At 40.6% G+C, this 12,003-nt stretch overlaps 1 protein-coding gene across 1 annotated transcript in view; it reads right to left on the reverse strand.

The window, feature by feature from the left end:
- LOC121640276 (sialoadhesin-like) overlaps positions 1–10,535 on the reverse strand; it is a 601,555-nt gene extending 591,020 nt beyond the window's left edge. Inside the window, exons 1-5 of the mRNA XM_041985979.1 lie at positions 10,505–10,535; positions 10,223–10,243; positions 9,974–10,015; positions 9,571–9,831; positions 9,249–9,491 (exon numbers count right to left, since the gene is read on the reverse strand). Coding sequence (XP_041841913.1) covers positions 9,249–9,491; positions 9,571–9,831; positions 9,974–10,015; positions 10,223–10,243; positions 10,505–10,535 — 598 coding nt within the window. The remainder of the gene's footprint in view (positions 1–9,248; positions 9,492–9,570; positions 9,832–9,973; positions 10,016–10,222; positions 10,244–10,504) is intronic.
- Between the last annotated feature and the right edge of the window lie 1,468 nt (positions 10,536–12,003).

Below are 12,003 nucleotides of genomic sequence, written 5' to 3' on the forward strand. Positions count from 1 at the left end.
AAAAGGGTCCATTTAACACGTTTTCAGACATCTCTAAGTGTGCTAGAGTGGGAGGATGCTCTGCTTCGATCTGAGAGAAGGGCACAGAGAAGACAGTCCCAAGAACTCCTTATTAATGGAGGTGGGTTACAGGACGGTGTGTGTGTGTGTGTGTGTGTGTGTGTGTGTGTGTGTGTGTGTGTGTGTGTGTGTGTGTGTGTGTGTGTGTGTGGTCTATAAAACAAACAAAATACAATATTAATAATACTGTTTAATTGTACGAGATTAAAAAACAAATAATAAACGCTCAACATATTCAATTGGTGATAAATTAACTTAGTCAAATACGCCAAATAATAATAATAATAATAATAATAATAATAATAATAATAATAATAATAATAATAATAACTTTATTTATAAAGCATGAGACATAAATCAACCCAAGTCCAGTCAGGTGAAGGGTTAATAACACAGTGACTTTAAATAAATCTAGTGATCTCTGCTGCCATCTAGTGGTCACAGCCTGCATCTGTATCGCCTACCTTCAACACATGAAGGACACATGACAAGCGACATCAAACATGGGCGGTTCTAGGGGGGGTCCAGGGTGCCCCAGTGCCACCCTGACAACAAGCTTCACTCCCCGGTAGCCCCCCTACTGAGGGCAAAACCAAAGAACTAATAAATACAAAAATATTGGCAATTATTTCACAATAATCACAAAAAACGCAGAATACAGTTACTGTAGTGCAGATGGAGCCAGTGGTTAGTTTTCTGGTCAAGCTGGTGCTGTTTGAGTCACAGTGTTACACCGAATGTTAAGATTGTGTTTTTAATTTCTTTTGTTCAAAAATGTGTTTTCTCTGTTATAATTTACATGAAGTCAAGATATGATTCTGAGACAACTATCATTTTTTCATATTGTCACTGTAATAGATCACAGACATGAAGGTATGAAGACTTTTTACAGAATAATTACATTTTGGAAGTTTAAAAAAACAACTGTATCTAAAACTACTGTAAACGAACTGCTTTTATTTAATTGCTGTAAATATACAGTCAATTTAAAAAAAACTTGGAGGGTGTTTTTGTATTATTTTCTCATAAATGTTCCTCTCTAACAAAGCAGCTGGCCCCAGCCTGGGCCCCCCTAATGTTGGTCTAGAACCACCACTGGTGTCAAATTACACTTAAGTGATCTTGTGCAACAAGGCGATTGAATAAAAGTAGCAATGTAAATATAAATATATAAACATAAAGAGAGCACCAGGAAACGTAGCTTAAAGCTGGACAAGCTGTCACACTCCAACAAAGGCTTATTACACAGTTACATTCAAGATTCAAGATTAAGATTTTTTACTTGTCATGCAGGTCCAACACAAGGTCAACAATGCAATGAAATGCTTAGGATAAGAGAAACTGTTTAAGATTATCAAGAAGTACTAGTAGCATGCAAATATAGTACATTATTTAAAAGTGCAAAAATACAAGAGAAATAAGTAAACAATATAGTAAAATATATAGTATAAAATATAATAAAATACAAAGGTGTGGGTAGGATTAAAATAAGGTGTTAGTAGAGTATTTCACAGGTAGTAATACTGCTTCAAATGAACTTCGTATTGCACATAGTGTAGCATTGTACGGGGGTTGTGGAGCAGGTTATTGCACAGGTAGTAGGTATCACTGACAGTGAGGTGGTGACATACATGATACATTCATGTAGTGCAGCATTTAGAGTTTAGTTATTATTAAGAGTATTATCGAGAGTTCAGTAGTCTTACAGCTTGGGGAAAGTAACTGTCCTTGAGTCTTTTAGTGCGTGCTGGCAGGTTCCTGTATCGTCTACCAGAGAAGTAAATATATAAAATACAGTATGCTTTCAGTGACATATTTTTATTTTAGCGGTACAGTAAAAATGCAGTGACAACAATATAACTATCTTGCAACTGTAAAAACTGTAATATTAATAATGTAAAATAGTTTAATACTTGAAACCGTGAAACCTGTAGAGTGTAGTGTGACAGACTGCCCTGCCTCCATCTCTGATGACATTGGAGGCTCTCTCCAAAATATGGAGTGGGACCCCTCTGTCTGTCACCCTCTCTCACTCTCAGCATTCTCAAGGAAAGGAAATAAATACATGTAGGCTAGATTTTTAGAAAATTAGACTATTCACTGTATCCTCCTTTAAACACATAATTACACAAATGCATTTACACAGACACATGCTCACACATGTAATCCTCCTGTCTCTGCTCTAACCTGATTAACTGTATTATATTTAAGTGAAAACTAATGAAAAAGTGTTAAAAACACTGTTGTGTGGTTTGTTTTTCTATTCATATACAAGTGTTGCAACCTGCCCCGTACTGTCAACCATGATAAAACCTCATGTGCTAGCTAATCACACACATGCTAATCAATATTAGTTAAAAGTTCAAATATGACTCGTTTAATCCATATAAGTTTAACTGAAATCCCAAAAACAGTGACAACAGTTTAACAAAAACAAAGCTCAAGAAAAATACTATCAAACCCAAAAAGAAACTTTTTTTTTCTCTCAAAGAAATCATGGAGCTGTTCTGTATCTGCCTGTTTTCTCTCCAACATGGGGGGCAGTAGCTTGTTGCTGATTGGAGAAAAACATGTTGGTGGACCATCCCCTGTTGCAACTGTTCCCGGTCTCCCCAACCTTTTGCCACTGGGAACTGTTTTATGCAAACACAGGATTATATTCCATTTATATGCTGACGATTGTCGGGTCTACTTTCCCCTTAAGCAGTCAGATGGTCACTCTATTCAACCCCTTCTTGACTGTCTGAGTGATATTAAGTCATGGATGGATCTTAACTTTTTTAATTTTAATGACTTCATCTGTTGGAGCCATGGGCGCAGACGGCACTAGGAACGGTGGGATATGTCCCCTCTCACATTCATAGTGACACCGATCTGTCCCCCACACTTTCCCAGCGTAAGGCGGCAGACATCGCCGGTGAAGCAGGATTAATGTCATTGCAGCAGGATTAATGTCACTGCAGCAGGATTAATGTCACTGCAGCAGGATTAATGTCATTGCAGCAGGATTATTGTCATTGCAGCAGGATTAATGTCACTGCAGCAGGATTAATGTCATTGCAGCAGGATTAATGTCATTGCAGCAGGATTATTGTCATTGCAGCAGGATTAATGTCATTGCAGCAGGATTAATGTCACTGCAGCAGGATTAAATGTCATTGCAGCAGGATTAATGTCATTGCAGCAGGATTATTGTCATTGCAGCAGGATTAATGTCATTGCAGCAGGATTAATGTCACTGCAGCAGGATTAAATGTCATTGCAGCAGGATTAATGTCACTGCAGCAGGATTAATGTCATTGCAGCAGGATTAATGTCATTGCAGCAGGATTATTGTCATTGCAGCAGGATTAATGTCATTGCAGCAGGATTAATGTCATTGCAGCAGGATTATTGTCATTGCAGCAGGATTATTGTCATTGAAGCAGGATTAATGTCATTGCAGCAGGATTAATGTCATTGCAGCAGGATTAATGTCACTGCAGCAGGATTAATGTCATTGCAGCAGGATTAATGTTATTACAGCAGGATTAATGTCACTGCAGCAGGATTAAATGTTATTGCAGCAGGATTAATGTCATTGCAGCAGGATTAATGTCATTGCAGCAGGATTAATGTCACTGCAGCAGGATTAATGTCATTGCAGCAGGATTAATGTTATTACAGCAGGATTAATGTCACTGCAGCAGGATTAAATGTTATTGCAGCAGGATTAATGTCACTGCAGCAGGATTAATGTCACTGCAGCAAGATTAATGTCATTGCAGCAGGATTAATGTTATTACAGCAGGATTAATGTCATTGCAGCAGGATTAATGTTATTACAGCGAGCATTGAGAGCCTCGCGTTTGTGTGTTTCGACTGGTGCGTTTCAGTTGTACACAAATGTGGGAATTTCCAAACTCCAATTCAGAATTTTAATCAGAACCCCCTGTGAAGTCGCATCTCCAACTCGGAAAGTTGAATTAATCTTATTAACCTAACATAGAATTCATGCTTTCTGCTGCTTACGTAAACAGTATTTCCGTCTTTTTTTTGGTACGTCTGTAAGGCTGGGAAGCGCTGGGAACACTGAACCTTGGGATTATGTTGACTTGAGCTCCCACTTCCGACACACCATGCTCAATTGAACACACCATAAGGCAAACTTTTAGTCCCCAGGGTCCTAAAGAGAGTTCTTTCTGCGCCTGTTCCGGCCATTGTATGTCAACTATAGGTAGCCAGGTGGGAATGAATAAAATAATCTTTCACTTAGACAAAGGATGTTCCCCGTATAAATATACAACCTATATAATGGGCTATTGTGTTGTTTATTGTGCGATGTTTGTGGTTTGTGATTTGTTTTCTGCTTTAGTTTGTATTATTTTGTTGATCTATGCATGTATAGAGTTATGCTAAATATGTTGTAAATAGTGTAAATAGATGTGATGCACCACTAGATGGCGGTGTACATGTGGCTCATTAGATCATTTAATTACTTCATTTATTCATTTAGTTTTTTATTTAAAGGATTATTAAAGATGCTCCTGTTAAACAGACGTTATAACTGCAGATATTTTTTTATAAATAACTGGAATGGCCCATTGGCACTGTAATACCCGGTATGACCACTAGATGGCAGCAGATAGGAAGTTTCTACTGAACAAACTGAACAGGCTGTGATGTCTGCTCATGTAAAAACAACTTTTTTCTCACCTTACAGCAAAAGCAGATTTGTTGCATTGAGCTTCTTTGTTAAACTAAAAGTTGCAATTGATTAATTTTCTGCATGTGCAGATAACAACAAATCTGCTTGTTCCTGCTGGTGATGGTGCAGCAGCGCAGCACTGTGGTGTAAAAGCCGTGCATGTTGGTGTTAAAGCTGCACACAAGCCAGGACGGTCTGGAGCAGCATCACAACACAGCTGCCCACCAACGCCATTATTGTTGTGTTTGGTGCGCATTCATCACACTGACGTCATATCCTCCAGTTTTGTGGTTCTTCACTAAACACAGACGGTAGAGGTTCTCTAACCTATCGACCTTGGTACCTGGCTTCAGACATGATCGGTTTCATAGAGGCTAAGCCCTGGTTTTGTGGGGATGAAAGGGTGGATTGAACCTAATTTGGTGGATTGAACCTAAATTACATCAAAGTTCTGATTCTCTGAAGAATTTGTCAGAAATTTACATTCATGACACTGAGCTGGTATTTCTGAGCTGAACACACATATTAACGGAATAATTTAGAGAAGACAGTAAAGATGTTTAAAAACTGGTCTGAACCAGTTTGATCCAGCAGAGGACATCAGTGGTTGGACTGGTGGACTACCTCAGTGAAAAGTAGATGACGTCTGACTCCACTGGAAGCTCTGAAACACAAAGTTCAGGAAAATACTTTGAGTTTATGGAGATAAAGTCATGTTTGAAACATCTTTAAACCTTATTTAAGTTCTGCACAGTGTTTTACAGTGTGGTTCTTCTTAATTTAACCCAGTTAACCCATTAAGATCTGGACTTCAGTATCCTGGGGGTCGGATAGCTCAAACATGCCTCATGGACAGAGGCTAAACCTCCACAACGCAGCCGGTCCAGATTAGAGACCCTGTCTGGATCCTTTACTGCATTTCTAACCACTTTCTACACAGTTCTATTCTAAACATATTGTACACGTATAGATGAGGACTGCATGGTGGTGCTGTGGTTAACACCATCCTCTCACAGCATGAAGGTTGCTGGTTTGAACCTCTGTGGGGGCTTTCTGGGTTTTAGCTCTCTGGCTTCCAGTCCGGAAACCTGCAGAGTAAACTCTGCCTCTATCCTGAAAGCAGCTGGACCAGACTGCAGCGACTCTGCATTAGAGTGTAGAAAAGGATGACAGCAGAGTAAACTATTTAGATTTTATTTTTCCCTCCTGTGTCGGGTTTGCTGCTGCTGTGGTTCATTACCTGCAGTCCTCTATTCCTGTCAGAGTCTGCAGGACATCGTACCACTGTTACCTGCCACCATAAAACCTTCATCTCTTCATGCTGACCTGCAGTCAGACTGGCTTTAGTTACCCACCTCTGTCTCTAGCTCTAAATAAAGACCAGCTGGTCCTGTTTGATCTGATGAATTTTTGTTCATCACCAACGTCGTCCATCCACTGCAGGTAAAACTACTGTTATTGTTCTATAACTGGAAAACATTTATTCATTTCTAATGTTGCATCAACAAAATGGCTTTAAAACAAAAAAGCTGCATTTTCTTTGATTATAATCTGATTATCTTTACCCCCCCGACTCAGAATGAGGTTATTTAAATGTGAGTGGTGTCTGTTCATCTAAAGAAGAAGCAGGCGACCACGAAGCTGCTGGTTTCTGTACCAACTAACACATCTAACCACACGGTGGAAAACAGAACTGTTCTCACACCTTCATCAACCACAGCAGAACGCTGCAGCATGAAGCCTCAGCAGCAGCAGCAGGAAGCTCTACATGTGGTTTTACATGTACATGAACTCCACACTGGGTGGTGGTGTTAAAGTACAGATGGAGGAGGTGGAAACAAGATGTCTTTGATGTGTTCACACTTTCTTCTCTTATTCTCATGGCTTCCTATAATCTTATGATATTAAATAAACTCTAAGCTGTACAATACAAACATGAACATAACTTCATGACTTCATGTTGATCCAGCTCCATCAAACACGCTACACGCTGTTTCTATTACACACTGACAGGGTGACCAGATCTGAGATTGTAAAAGACAAACACCAGTTCTTCTTCTGGGAATTTACATGTTGGTATTTTCTAGCTGCAGATGTGATGCTGCTGTAAACAGAGAAATCATCCGTTCTCCAACACGTATCTGGGGCTGTGCTGCTGGAGCAGAAGCCAAAGCAGAGTCCAGACTTCCCTCTCTGGACACTTATTCAAGCCCACCCAGCAGGGTCCCGAAGCATTCCCAGGCCAGCTGAAAGACCTCCATCATGTCCTGGGTCTTCCCTGGAGTCTCATCCCAGGAAGGCGTCTTAACCAGATACCCGAACCACCTCATCTGGTTCTTCTGGATGTGGAGGAGCAGCGACTCTACTCTGATCTCCTCCTGATGACTGAGTTTCTCCCCTTTTCTTTATATATCTTTATAGACGAGACCAGACTCCCTGAGGAGGAAACTTTCTTCAGCCATTTGTTTCCATGTGAAGAAGGAGCTGAGCTGAAAGGAGAAGCTCTTCATTTACTGGTGATCTACGTTCCTACCCTCACCTACAAAAAAACAAGATCACGAATCCAAGTGGCCGAAATGAGTTTCTTCCTCAGGACGTCTGGACTCTCCCTTAGAGAAGCTCGGCCATCCAGGAGGAGATATTAATATAAACCATTAACAGCTAATTTGTTCCAGTTTAGCACCAGTTTTAGGTTATTAGTAGAAGGCACTGCCTGCCAGTCTGAACTCAGGGTATAAAAACATGTTTACCTCTCATCTTTCTCTTCTTTTGCTGGTTCTGGATGATTATTTGTCCATAACTGAAGTCTGGTGTCGTCACTGCTGAGTAGATGATGGCTGATTCAGTCTCTGCAGAATAAAAACATCCAGATTATATGACTAATGTTAAACACAATAAATTTAATAATGTACCGGGTCTCTTAAATTTACGCAGCCAGTTGTAATATAGGACATGAGCAGCAATTATTTTTGGATATGGCCGTGTTGTTGGCTAAAAGAGTCATTGCATGTGCTTGGAAGGAGGTGGATAGACCACGGTTAGGTAAATGGCTGACAGAAATTCAACAACTTTGCCCTTGGAAAAGATCTTGTAACAGATCAGGGGCAAGCAGCAAACCTTTGGGGTCCTTTTAGAGACTTTCTAGCAAATAAAGACTTGTCTCATCTTATGCTAGCACCTGGGGATGATCCATAAGTGACCTTCTGCAGTTCATTTGGACATGATGTTAGCAGTTCAATATTCAGGGACATCACACCAGTGCAGCTTAATTTGGCCCATAGAGCTAATTTTGTGTTGACTGCATGTCAATTATTTCTTTTCAACGTTTTCCCTTTAAAAAGCAGTTGAAAGAAAGCACAAACACACACAAACACACACACGGTTTTTATTTGTTGACTTTTCTTCTGCTTTTAACTCTGTACACTCAGATAAAACATCTTTTATCAGCTGTCCATCAGTTCAGACTTTTACCTCCACCTGCTGAGGAAACAGGACATATTTCACTCTGATCTGCTCCTCCATCCTAGAATCCATTCATACCTTCAATAACACAAGCATTAGCTTCCTCTCCATCAAACACCAAACCAAACTCTGCTGGACAGTCAGTCAGACCAGCTACGTTACCGGGTAACTACCACTGTCTAAACTGTAACTCTGCTCTCAGAGGATCCATCGTTCCCTCCTTCTCTCCTTCCAGCTGCTGCCATCAGATGCTAAAGTTCCCCTGACACTGTGTTGTATGGGTGTGTTTAAAGACAAACTCCTGTTACACACCTGGGACAGAAAATAAAGTTAATAAAATCTCTTCTAGTGTCCCATTCACACCAAAGATAGTTGGTCTCTGGTTCAGACTGAAATATCTGCTGCACTGACACAGAGCTCCATAGAGTCTCCAGGAAGTCCTGATTTAGTCCTGGCTCTGGACAATACCAGACCTGTACACCTGACCACATGAGTGTTCATGAGTCCCTAAGAGTTAAGAGATGCTGGGCTTCACAAAGACACCATAGCACATAAAACGTTACCTTTGCTGTGTCTGATTGGCTGTTGATGATGATGTAATATGTTGAGGTCACTGTATGTGATGTCATCATCTCCAGCAGCTGGAAGGAAGCAGAATGAGAGCAGAATGTGTCTGATAGACGTTTTAACTCGTTTTAACATTAAATCATTAATAAACTTCTACGTGAACTTCTGAAAGATGGAGTCTGAAAGTTTTATATCCAGATGTTTGTCTCACCTTCAGGTTTCCTGTCAACACGTCGTCTACACAGCAGAACCAGTAACACCAGCAGAACCAGTAACACCAGCAGAACCAGTAACACCAGCAGAACCACAACACCAGCACATATCCACACGTAGAGGAGAGGAGGAGATGTGGATGGTGGAGGAGTGGAACCTAGTGGAGATGTGGTGAGTTTTGCTGACATGAAACACAGATAATGAGGTCATTACTGAGATGTTCTGAATGAAACAATGAAATGAGGGTGAAGCTCCTCACCTGTGACAGAGATCCAGCTGGGTGGAGACTCTCCATGACTGCTGAAGCTACACCTGTAGAGACCTTCATCAGACCTGGTAACATGGTGGAGGGTCATGTGACCTGTAGACTCAGTCCTGATGAGGGAGCCATCTTTATAGAAAGCAGCTGGGAGGTTGGAGGGAGGCTTTGATTGACAGCTCAGAGTGAGGTCATCTCCCTCCATCACAGGGAGGACAGGACTCTGCAGGATCACTGATCCACCTCAACACAGAGACAAACTACAGCTTTTCATCCATTTCCACACAGCTTCATCACCACTAACTCCACAGTCTGATCTTACCAGTGACAGTGAGGGTGATGCTGTTACTGGTTGCTCCCTCTCTGGACTCACACCAGTAAACTCCAGAGTCCCATGTAAAGACAACACTGATGTTACAGGAAGAACCAGCAGCTTCTCCCCAGTCAGCACACTGAGTCCTGGTCTTCTTGGTCGTGTTTCTCTTCACCGTCCATCCAGCAGAGCTGTCGTCCTCCTCACAGATCAGAGACACAAAGTCTTCTTCAAACAGCTGAGATCTGCTGGGACTGATGGTCAGACGAGCTGTGGGATGAAATGTTGGTTAGAAATATGTATTAATTAATAGTTTCACTTTTAAATTCCACTTTTCTGCTGAAAAATTGATCATAATGGTTAACAACTCAAAAAAGAACAAATATTTTAACAGTGATGGAAGTTTTCCAACCTTGATGAGTGATGCAGATCAGCAGAGACACCTGGCTCAGAACTGGAGAGAAATGAGACCCAGGTTGGTTTGAGTTTAACAGACAAAATAATTTGTCATAAATAGAACAATCCCAGACATGCAATGCTCAAATAACACGAGATTCACACAGAGAAAAAGCTTCTTCATTATCTTGTGGGTTGGGGGGACATATTATGCTAAATTTATTAAAGTTTTAACGTGTGATAAATGTGCTATGTCTCATTATACCTTTACTGGGAGGTAAAGATGCTCAGGCAGGTTTTACTCTGTTAATTCATGAAATGAAGGGAAATGTTCATGATACAACTTTAATATAAACAAACATTTCTTCACTTCTCGTGTATTAATAGATGTATTTTTTACAGCTTCAGTTACTTCTGCTTGACTGCCTGGAAAATCTTCCTAAACTTCTTCCTGAACCAACATCATCATATATTTTATCTAACTTCATCCTGGCCCATTTTAACTGCTCCTAAAACAAATAAAGGACCAACAACGTTCTGTACTTACGGAGCAGACACTGAAGAGACGTTTCCGTCATCGTACCTCTCTGCCGTTTGGCCAGGTCGTTCCTGGTATTGTTGGAGCCCCAAAGTACAGCCCGCCCTCTTCCTGTACTTGTCAGTCTGGGAGGTTCTTTGTCCTCTTCACACACATTCACTTTTATTAACTTATTCAATGATACAAGCAAAGAACCACTGAAGCCAGAAATATATCCACAAACACCAGTTTGACTGTACTGATAACACTAGGTGCAAACATGTAGAAGCTAGTTTAGCTAGTTGCTAAGGAAAAGGAAAGTTAAACAAAAGAAAAAAAGTAAAATTACTGGCATGGCATCCATCTTTTCTCTCTGAGTTAAAACAATTATTCAAACATAACTGTTGGCCAAAGCTAAAAAGAAAAGTAAAAGGAGTATATTCATGTTTTAAGAGGCCATTTTAATGCAGAAAGAACTGCAGAGTGACGGCACGATGCCACAAAGCCGGGAATTAGTGAACTAAAAGAAACACAACCATTACAACTACAAACAGGAATTTATTGAGAGGACTGGTTCAGCTGGTGGAGGAGCTCACTGGGTTCACTATGTGTTCTGCCTGGGAGGAGAGTCAGAGATTTTATCCCAGCAAAAAACACTGAGGTGGAAGTCTGAATGGTTTTTGTTTGTGCTGCAGGTCTACGCTTCGTAACTTTTCACGTTCTCTCCCAGATTAGTCATTTCCTCTCAGCAGCAGGCAGCGCCTCGTCTGCTAGCTCGTTAGCAATAACTAGCATAATAAACACGACTTATTAAACTTGAAACACAGAATCTAGTGCTGGACTGACAACGTTTGACTGAAACCTGTCGTGCTGTTGCTGCTGGGAATAAAATCTATTCTTGACCCAGTTCTGTAGAACATCCCTGTTTCCACCTTTTCACCACTGAAGTTTTCCACTGCTGTTAAAACAGCCGAGAACCGCACACACCCTCCCTCGACATTGTTAGGAAAGAAGCAAATGATGGATTCTCTTCAGTTACTTCTAACAGGCACAATGAGCCACCGCAGACATGGTGGACGCTCTACTTCCGGTGTTTGCTCGGATTCGTCTGTAGGATTGTTTTTAGGGTTTCGTATAATATGACTGCAGAAACACCCCAAACAGAAAGATGCTAAATACTCTAACCCAAGTCCACGCCAACTTCCTGCTGCATTCAGGGACATCAGTTACACATAAGTTATAACTGCAGATGATTATTATAAATAACTGGAACCCCTTATTGGTGTGCTGTAACACCCAGTATGACCAGTAGATGGCAACAGATAGGAAATTTCTACTGAACAGGCTGTATTGATGTCTGCTCATGTGGATTTCATAAGATCCTATTTTATTTTTATTTTATTTAAAAAAAAACTTTCTCACCTTCCAGCAAAAGCAGATTTACTGCACTGAGCTTCTTTGTTAAACTAAAAGTTGTATTTGATCAAATTTCCATCCAGTTGAGCTCAGTTTGCTTTATTTACAGGTTT

The sequence above is a fragment of the Melanotaenia boesemani genome, chromosome 5, assembly GCF_017639745.1.
Source record: "Melanotaenia boesemani isolate fMelBoe1 chromosome 5, fMelBoe1.pri, whole genome shotgun sequence".
Classification (NCBI taxonomy): Eukaryota; Metazoa; Chordata; class Actinopteri; order Atheriniformes; family Melanotaeniidae; genus Melanotaenia; species Melanotaenia boesemani.